Genomic DNA, 19,823 nt, shown 5'->3' with positions numbered 1-19,823 from the left:
GTCTGCCCATATTTCTTGTATATAACATAAGTCATCAATTCAAAATTTTGAAAACATTTGTCTATGTGATCAAACCAAAAATTAGGTCAGAGAATAGTTTATAAAATCTTTGTAAGTATAGCCTACCTACTAACAAGAAAACTTTTCTTTGAAACAGTTCTGGAATTCGAGAAACCTAAGATTTAAAAAATAAATAACAGCTGTGTGCGTTTGCTTCAGCTTTTGTTGAGTTTCAGTGAAATTCGTTACATCTGGTAATGTGTTCTAATTAATACCTTATCTGGAATATAAATATCCTCTATATCAGAAAATAAAACCTGCCTGGGGTCGCACAGAGTAGGACATGACTGAAGCGACTTAGCAGCAGCAGCAGCAAGTTCTAGTCAAGGCTGTGGTTTTTCCAGCGGTCATGTATGGATGTGAGAGTTGGACTTTCTTGTGGGAAGAAAGTTGAGTGCCGAAAAATTGATGCTTTTTGAACTGTGGTGTTTTAGAAGACTCTTGAGAGTCCCTTGGACTGCATGGAGATCAGCCCTGGTATTTGTTTGGAAGGAATGATGCTAAAGCTGAAACTCCGATACTTTGGCCACCTCATGCGAAGAGGTGACTCATTGGAAAAGACTCTGATGCTGGGGGGGGTTGGGGGCAGGAGGAAGAAGGGACGACAGAGGATGAGATGGCTGGATGGCATCACCGATTCGATGGACGTGAGTCTGAGTGAACTCCGGGAGATGGTGATGGACAGGGAGGCCTGGCATGCTGTGAATCATGGGGTCGCAAAGAGTCGGACATGACTGAGCGACTGAACTGAACTGAACTGAACAAGTTCAACTCTTTTAACCTGACCAAGTTCACATTGTAGCTTAGTTGAGTGTGGTAATAACTACCAAATTAAAATCTTTTAGATATCATTCCCAACCTCCAAAATGTTTGGGCAGTGTTACAATGTACTACTGAGAAATAAAGTGAGAGGAAAAAAATACGGGAAAAAGTCAACTGTAATTGTCCACTTTCCTAAATGGATTGCTTTGACACAGAACATTGGAGCTGCACACATTTTAAAAAATTCATGTAAATTGATCACTTTATTTTACAGACTAGGAAACTGAAGACAGAGAGGAGATTGGTCAGGCTAATACTAACTAGAATTCAGATTGTCTGGTTCTTGTCCTATTCAAGGTATAATATTTTTGTATGATAATGATATATAGTTAGTGGTTATTTCTCCTCTCTAATAAAGTAAATTTTCTAGAAATTTTACCACTGATTAACCGATTTCTTGTTTTGAGAAATCTTTTTTTGAAATAAAAATCAGGGTTCAGTTTGCGCTTATTTAGAGAATATTAGGTGCTTAATTTTTGTTAGCCTCATATTAGGGAAAGGTTTAGGATGAATAAGCCTGCTTTCTTTTTTTCTTATGTAAGATTTGGTTTATAGTTTCCCTTTTACTGGTTTCTTGTCAAATTTAAGCAGATAGCATGACTGAATCTATTTTAAGGGTTTTTAATGGAGTTAAGGCATAAAATGTTTATCATTTCTACTGGTATATTCAGTAACTTTATTCTAAAAGTATCTTGAATATGATAGAAGTTACTGCATGAGTAGACCCTAGTGATATATGTATTACATGCTTTGCATTTTTGAAATTTAATTCTGTTATCAGTCTGTTAAAATGATTGGAGATCCTTATTCAGCTAGTTATTTGGAAATATTTAGTACAATATGGAGGCTTTAGAAAATCAGCTTTGTTTACATTGCTTACAAATCTTTTAAATATTACTTTATCAAGCTTGATATATGTAGCATTTTACAGACTTATTTTCAAGCAACACACAACATACCAGTAAAATGATCCATCTCTAATAATCTGAATGATTACCTTATTTAAAGTGTTTCATGGTTGAGAACAAATTGGTGCCAGTACCTCTGACTCTGTTCCAGTACCACATAGTTTGTTCTGACTGTTCTCCTTGCTTACCTGTAACTTCCCTGAAGTGGAAAATCTGGCTTGCACCAGCCACCATCTATTTTACTGATTGCTTGTCTTCAGTAGACATGTATAGTTGTTTCAGCATTACTACTAATCTGTAGCCTTGTAAGGAATCACTTTACCAACGAGAACACAGTGTTCATATACAGTTCTTTTTCTGCTACAGTTTCCAGTCAGAATACTGTCTACCAAAGTTATTAAGGTCAGCACCATTTTCCATACCCTCTTCAGTGTGGATATGCCAAACATTTGTAATACAGTTACTGTTTGGCCAGTTTTGTATTTCTAGACTCCTGGGTGATTTTTTAAATTTGCATACATTCAGCTTTACTCTTCATGTGGTTAAGTTCTATGGATTTCAGGGCATGCAGGTTCCCTCTTTGTCTCCTCTGTACTCAAGTCACTCATCCACCCTTCTCCAGTTCCCTGGCAACCTTTGATCTAGGTCCGTCTGTCTCTATAGCTTTGCCTTTCCAGAATGTCCTATGAATGGAAACACTACATGCCCTTTTTGGTCTGAATTCTTTCTCTTAGGAAGCACTTTTAATATTCATCCATGTTGCATGAATTAATAGCTTTTTGAAAATTGTTAAATAGAATTCTGTTGTATAAATAGACCATTTTATTTATCCCTTCCCTCGTGGTTCAGATGGTAAAGAATCTGCCTATAATGCAGGAGACCTGGGTTCTATCCCTGGGTTGGGGAGATCCCCTGGAGGAGGGCATGACAACCCACTCCAGTATTCTTGCCTGGAGAATCCCCACGGACAGAGGAGCCTGGCAGGCTACAGTCCATGGGGTTGCAAAGAGTCGGACAAGACTGAGCAACTAAGCACACATGCTGGAGGACACCTTTCTTGGTATAAACATTCACACATAGGTTGGTATGAGCATTAATTTTCAGTACGCTTTGATAAATACCCAGGGGCACAATTGCTGGGCTATATATATGTTCAGTGTATGTTTAACTTTATAAAAAAAAACAAACAAACTGCCAAATGCTTCCATAGTGACTGTATTTGTTTCCATTTTTGAAAGGTATTTTAGATAGATTTAGAGTTCTTGGTTGAATGTTTTATTTTCCTCTTTCTTTCTGTAGTTTAAGAATGTTGAGAGGAATTCCCTAATGACCTAGAGGTTAGGGTTCTGGGCTTTTACTGCCATGGCGTGGGTTCAGTCCCTCCTGATCTGGGAACTGAGATCTTACAAGCCTCACCCCACCCCATCCAAAAAAAAAGTTAATTTTTCTCCTCTTGTTTCTGATGACATGTTGGCCATCATTTATGTCTCTGTTTCTCTATGTATATTCTTTTTTTCTCCTTTTGACTGCTTTATGATTTCCTTATTATTATTTTTCAGTAGTTTGACTCTCAAATGATAATTTTTTTTTTTGGTTCTCCTTAGAACCAAAAGTTGAAGTTACTGGATCTATGAGTTTATAGTTCTCATGAAATTAGGAAGAATTTGGCATTTGTTTTTTTAAATTGGTTTTTAATGTCCTTCTTGCTCTTGTACTCTTTCTGGGATACTGTTACATTAATTTTAGACACTGTGATGTTGCTCAGCAGTTCACTGCCACACTTGATATTAACTCACAGTTCATTGTCCCATGGTTCCTCCCCCCCCACCCCCCTAGCCTCTTTTCTCACTGTGTTTAATTTTGGATTTTTTTCTGTTGCTGTATCTTCAAGTTCGTTAAGCCTTTCTTTTCAAGTTCATTAAGATGTTTTTTACTCCAGAAGAATCCCAATGCATGTTTAGTTATAGATATTAGATTTTTATCTCTGAAATGATCAGCTTGGGCCTTTAAAGAATCTTTGGACTTTCAAATAATTATAAATTCATAAGATGCTAAATTAGTACAGATGCCCATTACCTGTCTTCTTCCAGTGATATCATCATATATAACTATAGTGCATTAATTATGAGAACCAGAAGTCAATGTAGCTGACTAGATATGCAGATTAACTCACTGCACCATTCTCTTCATGTGTCCACCTTTTCATGTTTTCATCATTCTGTGGTATTTTTCACATGTGTAGACTCATGTAACTGCCACCACCAAGAGCGTGATACAGTTTGATACTTTGCATTTCTGTTATTATGTTCATAGTTTTCTTTATTTGTTTGAATGTATAGAATACATCTCGGAGAAGGCAATGGCACCCCACTCCAGTACTCTTGCCTGGAAAATCCCATGGACGGAGGAGCCTGGTGGGCTGCAGTCCATGGGGTCACGAAGAGTCAGACACGACTGAGCGACTTCACTTTCACTTTCACTTTTCACTTTCATGCGTTGCAGAAGGAAATGGCAACCCACTCCAGTGTTCTTCCCTGGAGAATCCCAGGAACGGGGGAGCCTGGTGGGCTGCCGTCTATGGGGTCGCACAGAGTCGGACACGACTGAAGCGACTTAGCAACAGCAGCAGCAGCATAAAATACATGTATAATACCTTTTAACCTCCTTGCCCACTGATTCTATCATCTGTATCACTGTTGGGTTTTTTTTTCCATTTTATATTTCAGCTGTGGATTGTATTTCCTGCTTCTTTGCATGGCTAGTGTTTCTGACTGGATGCCCAACATTTAATTTTACATTATTTAATGCTGATGTTGTATTATTTTAAATATTTTTCAACTTTATTTTGGGGTAAAATGTTATTTAGAATTGTTTTGATCTTTTTGTGGCTTGATTTTAAGCTGTGTTAGTGCTGGTCAAGAACATTCTTTGATTTAAAGCTCTTTTGGGTTCATTACTGAAATTTCATTATTTTTTGAACTCTATTCAGTACCCCCTGTGTTAAAAGGTCTACTCTGGTTGATGGGAGGGGCTTCCCTGGTAGCGCAGAAGGTAAAGAATCCGCCTGCAATGCGGGAGACCCCGGTTTGATTCCTGGGTGTGAGGATCCCCTGGAGAAGGGATAAGCTATCCACTCCAGTCTTCTGGCCTGGAGTATTCCATGGGCAGAAGAGGCTGGCAGGCTTCAGTCCATGGGGCTGCAAAAAGTCAGACATGACAGAGCACCTTTTAACTGGTTGATGGGAACATGCGTTTGAGGGGATTATTCTGACTCCTCCTTTTCAGAGACTTTTTCTTCAGACTCAACAACTTTTTTCACATGCATGCACAGATTTAATGAAGACGTTGAGGAGAATCTCTCTCTAGACCTTTGGAGCCCTTTGTCTGCAGCTTCCTTCTCTCCATTTGCCCTGGAAATTCTGTTTTGGTGGTTCCCGTAACTCAACTCCTTTTTTCCCTTAACTCGTAGAGACTCTTGGGGCTCAGATTGGGTTCCAGCCCCTAACCCCCTCCCTGTGTTTCAGCCTCATAACTCTATAGGCAATAAAGCTTAACTTCACTTGGTTTTTTCTCTTTCTGGCCTGAGATGATGTTCAGTTTCTGAAAATCATTGTTTGATATATTTTTTCCTAGTGTTTTAGTTATTTAAGGTAGAAAGGTAAATACAGTTTGTTTTTCTGTCTTGGCATCATTGCCTTATAGAAAACTTCATTTTAGTTTTATAAATATTTGTCTTTTATGACTTTCTAAAATTTACTGGTGAAACTGCATAAACTTCAGTAAATTTAGGCACCTGTGGTACATGTTCTTTCTCACGTTTACTTCCTTTCACGTATTCTCTGTCTCACATATCTGTTCACACTTTCTTTTATCTATTCACTGTCCTTCCATTCCTAATATGAGCGTCAACACAGTCTATCACTGAGCATTTTTATTTAATATAAGAGAGTGGTGACAAATGTTAGTTTAATATAAGATAATTTTGACAGATGTTATCTGTTTACCTAGAAGAAAATGGAGTATCTTCATTTCTTTTTTCCTTTGTTTACTAAAAAAAGATAATGATTCTTAGTTATTGTTCCATATAGAATATTGATTCCTATACTGGTTAGGACATACTCAGGCACACTTATTGTCTCATTGTGTTGCAGGAGGGGGGACCCCTTCCAGGCCCCAAGAGTGGGCTCTTGTCTAACACTCAGAAGTGAATTGTCCGAGGAGACACATGTGCTGACGCAAGAGACTTTACTGGGAAGGGGTGTCCAGGTAAGAGTAGCATAGTTAGGGAACCCAGGAGGACTGCTCTGCCACATGGCTTGCAGTCTTGGCTTTTATGGAAATGGGATTAGTTTCAGGGTAGTCTCTGGCCAATCATTCTAACTCAGGGTCCTTCCTGGTGGCACGTGTGTCACTCAGCCAGGGAGGATTCTGAGAGGTTGATGGGACATGTGGACTGGTGTCTTCTTTCTCCCAAATTATTCCATTTGGTGGTAGCTTGTTAATTCTGTGCTCCTTACCAAAACCTCCTGTTGTTAAGTGGTTACTTGCATGTCTGGCCAGGGTGACTAGTTTCGGTAGTGGTTCCCCTAACAACTGCACTTCATTTTATTGTGCTTAATTCTATTGTGTTTTTACAAATTGAAGGTTTGTGGTAATCCTGTATCAAACAAGTGTTGGTGGTGTTTTTCTAACATTTGCTCACTTTATGTCTTTATCTCATTTTGGAATTCTCAGATTATTTCAGACTTTCTCATTCTTGTATTTGTTTTGGTGATCTGTGATCGGTGATCTTTGATGTTAGTATTTCAAAAAGATGGTGACTCACTGGAGGCTCCAGAGATGGTTAATATTTTTTACCAATAATTTTTTTTTAAGTTAAGAGATGTCCTTTTTTTTTTTTTTAAAGACATAATGCTGTTGTACACTTAATAGGCTGTAATATAGTGTAAACAAATACTTATGTGCATTGGGGAACCGAAAAGTTTGCATGACTTGCTTCACTGTGATATTTGCTTTATTGCTGTGATCTGGAACCGAACCTGCAGTTCTTGGAGGTATGCCTGTAGTGGCTGTTTGAAACCCTAAGCCATGAAATATTTAACGTTACCCACACTGGGGAAACAAAAGAAACAAGTTTTACTTTTGTACTAATCCGTAGTGCTCCAAAGTTAGTATTTTTCTTTTATCTGGTGAATGTACAGATTAAATATTAACTTTTATTTTTAATTATAATATTATTTAGTAGAAAAAGTCCTAATCATCTCTTTTATATGTATAACGTTATGCTGTTGAAAATGGGATAGCCTTGCCTGACTTTAGATTTCTGATATATCTTTTATTAAACTAGTAAAAATGCAAGGTAGTGCATCAACTTATTTTTAAACTTATTTAAGAAGGAAAACATGCTTATTTCCTAAGAAAAAACTGAAATTTTACACTTAATGTTCACTGAATTCAAAGTTGTCATGAATATGTTAATGAGGCAAGTGCTGTTTCAATCTATTAATATTATAAAATACATTGAAACAGGGTTAATGTTGTTTTGGGGATGTGGGATGCATAATAAATACTTTTCTTCTCATTTTGTGACTGTCATGAATGTTTAAATTAAAGTTGAATATATGTCGCTTAAACTGTTCTTGACCCCCCAATTCATTAGATCATTTTTCTTTATGAATAATCCAGTTCCTTGCTAGGATTATATTTATAGTGGTAAATATACTTATTCTTTAAAAGACTTTTCTCCTTTGTTACTTTTAAAAGAGATGTTTAATTCCAGTAGTACATATAAGTTTGGTAATGCACAGTTACATTTTTGCCATAGAGCCAGGCATCTTTGAAGTATTTTAGTGAAACATTTTCAGTGTAAGATGGTCACACTTAAGTACCCACTAACTTGTTACCAACGAGAAGGCAATGGCGCTCCACTCCAGTACTCTTGCCTGGAAAATCCTATGGACGGAGGAGCCTGGTAGGCTGCAGTCCATGGGGTCGCTAAGAGTTGGACACGACTGAGCGACTTCATTTTCATGCACTGGAGAAGGAAATGGCAACCCACTCCAGTGTTCTTGCCTGGAGAATCCCAGGGACGGGGTGCCTGGTGGGCTGCCGTTTATGGAGTCGCACAGAGTCAGAGACAACTGAAGTGACTTAGCAGCAGCAACTTGTTACCAAACACAAAATGGGAGGTGGCGAAGAGGTTTTTACTACTTGAATTCTTTTTAAATTGTAAACCTAATAATACTAATTTTAATGTTTTCCTTGAAAAATACTCTCTTCTTACTAGATTGCTTTTTAGGGGTAATCCATATGTATGTGTATATGCCTGTTTATTGGTTTTAAAAAAATTGATTCATACTTCTTGTGGATTTAAGTTAGATGTTTTTATCATCCTCTTCCAAAGTGAATTTTGTCTGATGTTAAATAATTGCTCTAAATTTGATTACAATTTTTAGTGGTTAGCAACTGTTGTGACTTTTGTATGTATGCTACTTGGGAAAGTGAAAGAAGTCACTCAGTTGTCCTACTCCTTGCAATCCCGTGGACAATAGCCTACGAGGCTCCTCTATCCATGGAATTTTCCAGGCAAAAGTACTGGAGTGGGTTGCCGTTTCCTTCTCCAGGGGATCTTCCCAATCCAGGGCTCGAACCCAGATGCCCCACATTGCAAGCAGTAAACATTTTACTAAAAGTTAGGTAAAAGTAAAACTTGTGTTTTGAAAACAGCTGTTTACAAATTCTTTGTAGATACTGCTTTTGAATTTTTGGTCTTTCATATTCAATTTACATTTTTGAGTTAGCATATCTGACAATTAGTAGCTCTGCCTCGGTGATTTTTTTTTCTTCTTTTAATATGTCTGAGGTTTACAGTGCTTAGTCATTTTTCGACTTGTTTATCTCTAGCCAGGTTAAGAAATAAGCTCTGTTAATTTTTTGCTCTAATGTAAAAAAGCAAATTTTTAGAGCATGCATGAAATTGGAGGACTGAAGGACCAAGGCATCCAGAAAGTTGACAATTTGTTGCTATTCTTCATTGGGGTAAATTTTAATGGACTATTGCATCTGTTTACAATTCTAAGATTATATGATGTATTCACATCCTGTGGCATAGGAATAAACCTCATAAACTGAATAAATAGCAGCTATATAAATAAGCATTTGGAGGAGAGGAATTTGAAATTAAATGACTGGATCTGAATTAACTGAACATTTCTAAGATTAGCAGGAGAATGTTTATTTAAAAGAAAAAATATGTCAATTCAGGGCTGCATTTATTTGTCCACTCCATTTTTATTCATTATAACTTTCTTCCTATGTTTGTGGTCTGGCGGACAGTTTTAATTGCAAAGGAAAAGGTTTTCATATTTAATAACTTCTATCTGAAATAAAGTATGTCTGCCAGTCCAGCCCTTCCTAGATGGTTAAGAGGAAGATCAATTAGAATATTTAAAGTACTTTTGATTTTGTTTTCTATGTATCATATTGGATATTTTTGCTACTGTTCATTTGTTTACATGTTAGTAATTATGACGGCTTTTGGATAATTCCACTCTAGAGGGAGAACTGGTGGGCGGTCCTTCCTGTGACACGACCCTTGAGTGACAGTTCTATTTGATTGCCTCCAGTACTGTGAGGAAAGGACACGACTCTATGGTGAGGACTGATGGACATACATTATCTGAGAAAAGAAACTACCAGGTAAGATCAATTTTTTTTTCTTATTTTCTATTGGTCATATAGTTACATGAACTGCTTAATATGTTGTATTTAATTGGAATCAGCAGGTTGGATACACCTGAGTTTGAAAAATTGGAGTTATAATTTTAAGAATATGCATGTTGGTTTAGACAGATGAAATAGTTGGGAACATTTTTCAGACTAAACCATGCTTATAATAAATGTATATTATTACACATGATGTACATATATTTATATAATAAATATGTATGTGTTCTTTTAGTGTCAGCATAAATTTCCTGGTGTGTATATATATGTCAAAACTTAGATTATCTAATACACAATTTGTGACTTCATGGCTGGATTCAGAGTTAGTGTTCCATAAAATGTTGATTGCCTTTACACATATTCTTCCTGTAAGACTAAGCCTGAAGTTTTGGACTATATTCAGGGTACTATAGCATCACAGAGATGTAGACACAGTTGGTTAGAGTATAAAAGAAATAGAGATCAGGGTACTCAGACACTCAAATTGTATTGAATTAGCTTATCTATTATCATTAGATTGCTTTCCTTAAAATATCGAATTCTTGCTCTCTATTTACATAGTTAATATTATCCATCCTCTACTAAATATGTAAGGATGCTGAAAGGATAGTTGAAATGTAATATTCCTGTTTCTTTCTGAGCTTTGAAAAGAAAGTGAATTTTAAAGATAGTACTATTAAATAGTGATTTTTTTAAAAACCCATAACATTTGAGTTTAATTTTCTCAAAGAAAATGTTTTATTAACTTGCTAATAATTTAATGTCAAATTATGTAATGATTCAGAATAAGCAATAGTTCATAACTCAAGTAGGAATAAGCTTTAGGCTTCTTTCACAAATACATATCCAACCTCTCTCTGCCCCTTACCACCAGGTGTTATTCTCTGTAGGCTGTGAAGGCAACTAGTGTGATAGTAGCAGCTTTGTTAACTAGCCATTTATCTTTCTAATCATTAATTTTAGTCTGGTTAGTCTTTTCTTCCCTCAGATTGGAAAAGTGAACAGTGGAGAAAATTCATGGTGAAATAACAAAGAACCTTTCTTTGAACACAAGACTTAGGTCCTATACATAATGAAAAATAGAGTCATATTTAACCTTTCTAGAATTTGACCCAATTTTATGTCTGAAGTTTCTTGCCAGATTTTTACAATTTAATAAGCCAAAGTAAGCGGTGGCTATGCAGAAGCAGTTTTCCCTGTAACCTTTTCTGCTCTGAATTGCTCTTATAGACTTGATCAGCATGGCCTTTGTTCATTAATTACACTAGCTGTGACTCCTCCTACCTCACAACCACTTCCAACTACCTTGACTCATAAAAGATTTCATTGGTTACACTACTTGGGTTGTTCTGTATTTTGATAGATTATGCTGGTTTTTTTTTTTTTTTTTTTTTGAGAATATCATAATTCTAGATTATGTGGCTTTTCACTATTCATAATCCAGTTTGTAAAATGTAAATATAGAAGTTTTGTATCATCACACAGTGTGATTAATTTACTTTATGAAATCATATTAATAGAGAATTCCAAATTTTACACGTAAGAATAAAATCAGATTATTATACATGAAGAGATTTCCTAGTTTCTGTTTATTCTGCTCTAAAAAAAATTGTCCACACTGTTTCAGTCACATTATTATAAATAATCCAGGCTTTTTAGTTTATGAGAAAATTTATTTTTAGTTAGGGTTTTTCTGCCTGAAAATATTTTTCCTTTTCTTTTTACTTAGTGACAGTCAATGCATGTTGGAATATTCTTGGAAACAGTTGTTTAAATTTCTATTGTAAAATTATTTTATTTTTAAAAGCCTTTTCTGAAAAGTACATGTATAGAAATATAAAATTCTCGTCTAATAATTATGATATACTTATTACATATGGGAAATTCAAAGGAATAGTAGATAAATTACTACTGTATTGGTAGCACTTAGAGTCTGTATATGTATGCTGAGATGAAATGATTTGGATTTTTTAAAATTCCATGTTTGTGGAATTTTGTTTGTTGTTTTTCATGGATAAAGTAGGATTTCTTTGTATTCATGTTTATACCTATTTTAATTTATCTTACTTGTTTAAATTTATCTTTGAGGCCTTTTATTTTTGGAATGCAGTTGATGTCTTATAGTGATATTTAAGCATTCTGATAATAATAAGCTTATGTTCTAGAATTTAATAAAAAGGATAATACTTTGCCAATTCTTATTTCATTGTGGATTTGATTAAAGACTTAGGAACTCATTTGGGAAGGTGCATTTCCTCAGCTTTGTGCTAAAACTTAGTGACTTTCAAATGGGCATTGGTTGAAGTATTGATTTTTCTACTGCTATCTACTTTTTGTGTTTTATTTCTTAACTAAAATTTGAATAGAGTATTTGAAGTTTATTTAGATGGACAGACTGCTGTACAGACAGGACAATTTAATCATATAAATGGTTTGCAGTTTATTCTTAGAAGAATTGTCGAGCTTCTTCCAAGGAAATGTAACTTCAATTTTTGGCTAGAATTTCTTATCTTCCTCTAATTTACATAATTTATTCCAACTATGAGCACAGATCTAATCATACTAACTACCAGGTTTACTTACCAGTGCCTATTTCCCTTTCTGATACAATACAGATGAGCTCCTAAACCTTTTCCGTGACTAATATAAAACTACTTTTAAATCTCCCTGCAGTGCACTGTTACATGTATGCCTTTACTTGTTTGGATTCCTCTTCGTGTGATGCCTTTTCTACCATCAGTACTTTCAGAAGCCATTCAAAGTGATGGCCTTCAGCATTCCTTTCCCTTGCTTTCATAACCTTTGTATCTATTTCTAGTTTAGAGTGTACCGTGACAAACTGAAGTTATGTTTATTTTTTCCTTGTCTTGCTGTAGCCCCATGCTGCCCAATACCATAGGTACTAGCCCCATAAGTGGTATTTCAGTTCAGTTCAGTTCAGTCGCTCAGTCGTGTCCGACTCTTTGCCACCCCATGAATCGCAGCACGCCAGGCCTCTCTGTCCGTCACCAACTCCCGGAGTTCACTCAGATTCACGTCTATCGAGTCAGTGATGCCATCCAGCCATCTCATCCTATGTTGTCCCCTTCTCCTCCTGCTCCCAATCCCTCCCAGCATCAGAGTCTTTTCCAATGAGTTAACTCTTTGCATGAGGTGGCCAAGTACTGGAGTTTCAGCCTTAGCATCATTCCTTCCAAAGAAATCCCAGGGCTGATCTTCAGAATGGACTGGTTAAATTCATGTAAATAAAATAAAATAATTTAAATTCTTAGTCATGTCAGCCATGTTGTAAATGCTCAATAGTTGCATGGTATTAATGGCTACCATATTGAACAGTGCAGATATAGAACTTTTCCATTATTGGTGAAAGTTGTATTGGACAGTGTTTCTGTATATTAAGCTTCTTGAAAACTGGAGCCATATTTATTGATATTTTGGTACTGCCAGTACCAAATGGTTTCAGTTGCATAATAGGTGTTCAAAGGCATATTGTTGTAATAAAATTAAAGAAAGAAAGAAGTTAACAGAAATTGCACAGTGTACTGAGGGAAATGCTACATAGATATATCCAGTATTTTTAGGATATTACCTTTTTTTAGTTTGAGCTTAGTGATCATGTCATATGTTGGCTAGTTCAATGTATATTATCTATAAACTAGATCTAATGTATCCCAGTCTGTATGTCCCTTAAGAATACCTCATAATCTAAAATACCACATTAACTTTGTGAAATATGTCATGTCAGAGAGCAAACGATGGCAGTAATTGTATTACTGGTTCCTCCTCTCTTCCCCTTCCATTAAATATTTTATTTCCATTTTATTATTTTTTAATTACAGAGCTATGGAACGTAAAAGTTTGTAATTTTACTGTTAACAATTTAGTGTGTCTTTTTTTTCTAGTAATTCTGTAGGTGCAAATATGATTTGTTATCGTTTTTAACAAATATACATATTTCAGCAGCTTGCATATTGTACCTAATGTAGATGTTTCCATGCCCCACCCTTCAACTTGCCTCCTTCCTCGTAAGTACTTACTAGTTTGAATTTTGTTTCATCCTTTTTGTTTGTATATTTTTGTTACATACATAGTTCAGTATACAGGTGCATCTTTATTGTGTGTCAGCTTTTTAGGAAGTGGTACCCTATATTCTGTTATTTTGAATAGAAAATAATAAATTTCCAGCCCACCTCAAACCATAAACAGTTTCCCAGATATTATGGAAACACTCAACACCTATCTGACAGTTCTGCATAAGGAAAGCATTTAAAACACAAGTTACCTAATTATTTAACAATTGATGGTGCACATACAAATGCATCTAGTAGGTGAGCTTCCATTCAGTATACAAGAGTATTGTACAATAATGAATACAAATTAATATTTTTCCTTTTATTTACTGCAGTGAAAATGTAAATGAGCAGTGGTGTACTCTATTTCCTTTATTGTAAGTTATAACACAGTATTGGAAATTTTTGTCTTTCTGCTATCAGGATGCATCTTACAGTGGATGGTGTCTTAGAGCCATCTAGTAGCTTATAACCTTTTCTTGATAACTTCTTATATGATGGAAAACAGCACTAGCATTAAAGCATTTTAGAATCTGTTATGTTAATGTTACAGATACATAATATAAAGAACACTTAAAATGAAAAAGAATTTTTGGAAAATGAATATACTTAGCAAAGAATTGTCAGAATAGATATAGTGCATAGAGCAGAAGGATGAAGGTTTCAGTCATTGTTGCTCTTTGGCATCGGGTTGAGGGGAGCAAGAGTGAGCTGAGGAAGGAATTCATTCAAAAATAAATAAAATACCTGAAGCCAGTGAACTGGTTCACAGTTCATTGCTCTTGAAAATCTTGGAAACTAATGGCTGTAGCCGCAGATGAAGGAGGGGGAATAAAAAAACCCTCAAATTGCGTGACTATTAAGTTTTCTTAATTTGCAATTAACATAATTCCTGCCAAAATGAGATTGCTTTCGAAGTTGCATTTAAAATGCAATGCTTCTGTTCATTTCATGATCATATTAACAGCCACAAAAGTTATTTTGACTCCGCGATCTAAATATTGGTTTAAAATAAATTTTTGACATTGATTTGTCATTTATGGCTCCCTTTCTTCCTCTGGCCAACCAAAGACATTCACTGAATTCCCAAGTTCCTCATTGGTTGGCTTATTATATGATGCTAACAGTGTTGCTCTTTCTTTGAACGTGTATATTCTGATACTCTTTTATTCATCTTATGAAATGATCAAATGAGATGAAATTTGCTTTCCAAAAGGCAAGTTTCATTAAGATATGTGGTTTTATGGAACCCGTGGTATCTTAGTAATTTTTTTCACGGTGCCCCTTGGCCAACAGAAATGTTAAAAGTTTCATTAAATTAAATAACTAGGTCTAAACACTCACATAGTTCATATGGTATCTGACAGATACTGCCTTGTTTCCCAAGAAGATTTAAAATACCTGGCAGCATCCCCATGTGTTCACTGTGGTGTTTCTTTGGGAATTTAGTTCTAGGCTTTTGCATATGAAAGAATTGTGTTCTCTTTCAGAAATACATTTTATGTTGAAGTGATTTGCCCCAATCATGAATATGGAATATGTTCATGATTAAATAGCAAAGTAAAACATTAATGTAGATACTCCTGTCAATCAGAGAAACTATAGAAGCAGTTACCTTTTTTAAACTGAAGTATAAATACAGTTGATTTACAACATTGTGTTAATTATTGCTGAACAACAAAGTGATTCAGTTGTACATATATACATTCTTTTTTAAAATATTCTTTTAAATTATGGTTTATCATAGGATATTGAATATAGTTCTCTGTGCTATACAGTAGGATCTTATTCTTTATCCATTCTGTACATAAAAGCTTACATCTACCAATTCCAACCTCCCTTTCCATCCCTCCCCTCCTCCCCTCCACCTTGGCAACCACCATCTGTTCTCTGTATCTGTGTATCTGTGATTCTGTTTCATGGATAGGTTCATTTGTGTCATATTTTAGATTCCATGTATAAGTAATATCTTGTAGTGTTTGTCTTGTTCTTCCTGATTTATTTAGTATGATAATCTCTAGTTGCATCCGTGTTGCTGCAAATAGTATTATTTCATCCCTTTTTTTATGGCTGATTAGTATTCCTTTATGTATATGTACCCCATCTGTATCCATTTATCTGTTGATGGATAGATGTTTCCATGTCTTGGTTATTGTAAATAGTGCTGCTGTGAACATGGGAGTGCATGTATCTTTTTGAATTGCAGTTTTGTCTGGGTATATGCCCAAGAGTAGGATTCCTGGATCATATGGCAACTCTAGTTTTAGTTTTTTTGAGGAACCTCTATAGTGTTTTCCATAGTGAGTATACCAATTTATATTTTCACCAACAGTGTGAGAGGGTTGATTCCCTTTTCTCTGCACCCTCTTCAGCATTTATTATTTTTGTTTTTAGAGTTTGCAGACTCTTTTATATGTGTATAAATATATATATACACACCCGCATATATATATAGTTTTATTCATTTATGGGTGTGCTAGGTCTTTGTTGCTGCAGGGTTGTTTTTGGGTCTTAGGCTAGGCTGCAGCAAACATAGCTACTCTCTAGTTGCAGTTGTCGGCTTCTCATTGTGGTGGCTTCTCTTGTTGTGAAGCACAGGTTCTAGGGCCTGTAGGCTTCAGTAGTTGCAACATGTCAGCTCAAGTTGTGGCTCATGGTCTTAGTTGTTCCGCCACATGTGGGATCTTTCCAAATCAAGGATTGAACCTATGTCTCCTGCATTGGCAGGCAGATTCTTTATCACTGAACCACCAGGGAATCCCTATCATTTATTTGTAGGCTTTTTTACAATTGCCATTCTGACTGGAGTGAGACAGTACCTTGTTGTGATAATTGGTGATGTTGAGCATCCTTTCATGTGCCTATGGCCCATCTGTATGTCTTCTTTGGAGAAATGTCTATCTAGTTCTTTTGCCCATTTTTTGATTGGATTGTTTTGTTGTTGAATTATATGAGTTGTTTGAATATTTTGGAAATTAAGCCCTTGTCGGTTGCATCATTTGCAAATATTTTCTTCCAGCCCCTAGGTTGTCTTTTTGTTTTGTTTATTTTATGGTTTCATTTGCTATGTAAAAGCTTATAAGCTTGATTAGGTCTCATTTTGTTTTGGGAGACTAACCTAAGAAAACATTGGTGCAAAGTTACTTTTTAAAATATAGTCTCAGCAGGGATTGAGAAGATGTAAGAAACGTTTAACAAGGATCTAGAAGAAATAAAAAGAGAGTCAGTCAATAGTGAATAATGCAATAACTGAGATCAAAGGCACTTTGGAGGGAACCAACAGTAGAATAACTGAGGCAGAAGATAGGATAACTGAGGTGCAAGATAGGAATGGTGGAAATAAATGAAGCAGAGAGGAAAAAAGAAAAAATTAAAAGAAATGAGGACAACCTCAGAAACCTCTGGGACAATGTTAAACGCCCCAACATTCGAATCATAGGCATCCCAGAAGAAGAAGACAAAAAGAAAGGCCATGAGATAATACTTTAGGAGACAACAGTTGAAAACTTCCCTAAAGTGGGGAAGGAAATAGCCACCCAAGTCCAAGAAACCCAGAGAGTCCCAAACAGGATAAACCCAAGGCGAAACACCCCAAGATGCATTTTAATCAAATTAATGAAGATCAAACACAAAGAACAAATATTAAAAGCATCAAGGGGAAAACAACAAATAACCCACAAGGGGATCCCCATAAGGATCACAGCTGATTTTTCAATAGAAATTCTTCAGGCCAGAAAGAAATGGCAGGACATACTTAGAGTGATGAGAGAAAAACCTACAACCCAGATGACTGTACCCAGCAAGGATCTCATTCATATATGAAGGAGAAAGCAAAAGCGTACAGATAAGCAAAAGCTGAGAGAATTCAGCACCACCAAACCAGCTCTCCAACAAATGCTAAAGGATCTTCTCTAGACAGGTAACACAGACAGGGTGTATAAACTCGAACCCAAAACAACAAAGTAAATGGTAACGGGATCATACTTATCAGTAATTACCTTAAATGTAAATGGGTTGAATGCCCCAACCAAAAGACAAAGACTGGCTGAATAGATACAAAAACAAGACCCCTATATATGCTGTCTGCAAGAGACCCACCTCAAACCTAGGGACACATACAGATTGAAAGTGAAAGGCTGGAAAAAGATATTTCACACAAACGGAGACCAAAAGAAAGCAGGAGTAGCAATACTCATATCAGATAAAATAGACTTTGAAGTAAAAGCCCTGAAAGGAGACAAAAAAGGACACTACATAATGATCAGAGGATCAATCCAAGAAGAAGATATAATAATTGTAAATATATATGCACCCAACATAGGAACACTGCAATATGTAAGGCAAATGCTAACAAATATGAAAGGGGAAATTAACAGCAACACAATAATAGTGGGAGACTTTAATACCCCACTTATCCCTATCGATAGATCAACTAAACAGAAAATTAGCAAGGAAACACAAACTTTAAATGATACAATGGACCAGTTAGACCTAATTGATATCTTTGGGACATTTCACCCTAAAACAGTGAATTTCATCTTTTTCTCAAGTGCACACAGCACCTTCAACCAGGATAGATCACATCCTGGGCCATAAATCAAACCTTGGTAAATTTAAAAAAAAAATGAAATCATCTCAAGCATCTTTTCTGATCACAGTGTGGTAAGATTAGATATCAACTACAGGAAAAAAAATATTAAAAATACAAACATATGGAGGCTAAACAACACACTTCTGAATAACCAACAAGTCACAGAAGAAATCAAAAATGAAATCAAAATATGCATAGAAACAAATGAAAATGAAAACACAACAGCCCAAAACCTATGGGATTCAGAAAAAGCAGTGCTAAGGGGAAGGTTCATAGCAATACAAGCCTATCTCAAGAAACAGGAGAGAAATCAAATAAATAACCTAACTCTACACCTAAAGCACTTAGAAAAGGAAGAAATGACAAACCCCAGGGTGAGTGGACGGAAAGAAATCACAAAAATTAGGGCAGAAATAAATGCAAAAGAAACCATAGCAAAAATCGACAAAGCTAAAAGCTGGTTCTTCGGGAAGATAAATAAAATAGACAAACCATTAGCCAGACTCATCAAGAAACAAAGGGAGAAAAATCAAATCAATAAAATCAGAAATGAAAATGGAGAAATCACACCAGACAACACAGAAATACAAAGGATCATAAGAGACTGCTGTCAGCAGTTGTATGCCAATAAAATGGACAACTTGGAAGAAATGGACAAATTCTTAGAAAAGTGTAACTTTCCAAAACTGAACCATGAAGAAATAGAAAATCTTAATAGACCCATCACAAGCACAGAAATCACAACCATAATCAGACATCTTCCAATAAACAAAAGCCCAGGACCAGACAGCTTCACAGCTGAATTCTACCAAAAATTTAGTGAAGAGCTAACACCTATCCTACTCAAACTCTTTCAGAAAACTGCAGAGGAAGGTAAACTTCCAAACTCATTCTATGAAGCCACCATCATCCTAATACCAAAACCAGACAAAGATGCCACAAAAAAAACTACTGGCCAATATCACTGATGAGCACAGATGCAAAAATCCTTAACAAAATTCTAGCAATCAGAATCCAACAGCATATTAAAAAGATCATACATCATGACCAAGTGGGCTTTATCCCACAGATGCAAGGATTCTTCAATATCCGCAAATCAATCAGTGTGATACACCACATTAACAAATTAAAAGATAAAAACCACATGATTATCTCAATAGATGCAGAGAAAGCCTTTGACAAAATTCAATATCCATTTATGATAAAAACCCTCCAGAAAGCAGGAATAGAAGAAACGTACCTCAACATAATAAAAGCCATATGTGATAAACCCACAGCAAACATTATCCTCAATGTTGAAAAACTGAAAGCATTTCCCCTAAAGTCAGGAGCAAGACAAGGATGCCCACTCTCACTGCTGCTATTTGACATAGTTTTGGAAGTTTTGGCCATAGCAATCAGCAAAAAAAGGAATACAAGGCATCCAAATTGGAAAAGAAGAATTAAAACTCTGACTGTTTGCAAATGACATGATCCTGTACATAGAAAACCCTAAAGACTCCACCAGAAAATTACTGGAGCTAATCAATGAATACATTAAAGTTGCAGGATATAAAATTAACACACAGAAATCTCTTGCATTCCTATACACTAACAATGAGAAAACAGAGAAATTGAGGAAATGATTCCATTCACCATTGCAACGAG

The 19,823-nt window shown here is 35.7% G+C and overlaps 1 protein-coding gene across 5 annotated transcripts in view; it reads left to right on the top strand.

Moving 5' to 3' along the window:
* The window catches only part of CNOT2 (CCR4-NOT transcription complex subunit 2), a 126,301-nt gene that overhangs the window by 35,446 nt on the left and 71,032 nt on the right, over nt 1-19,823 (top strand). For 2 of the 5 annotated variants that reach the window (XM_005680177.3, XM_018047947.1), the window contains exon 2: nt 9,346-9,488. In XM_005680177.3, coding sequence (XP_005680234.1) covers nt 9,441-9,488 — 48 coding nt within the window. In that variant the 5' untranslated portion in view covers nt 9,346-9,440. Of the gene's footprint in view, nt 1-5,890; nt 6,057-9,345; nt 9,489-19,823 lie in introns of those variants that run through there. The other 3 variants (XM_018047946.1, XM_005680176.1, XM_018047945.1) reach the window with 2 other exon arrangements.

This window comes from Capra hircus, chromosome 5 (genome assembly GCF_001704415.2).
Source record: "Capra hircus breed San Clemente chromosome 5, ASM170441v1, whole genome shotgun sequence".
Taxonomy (NCBI): domain Eukaryota; kingdom Metazoa; phylum Chordata; class Mammalia; order Artiodactyla; family Bovidae; genus Capra; species Capra hircus.
This window is presented reverse-complemented; position numbering and strand designations above follow the sequence as displayed.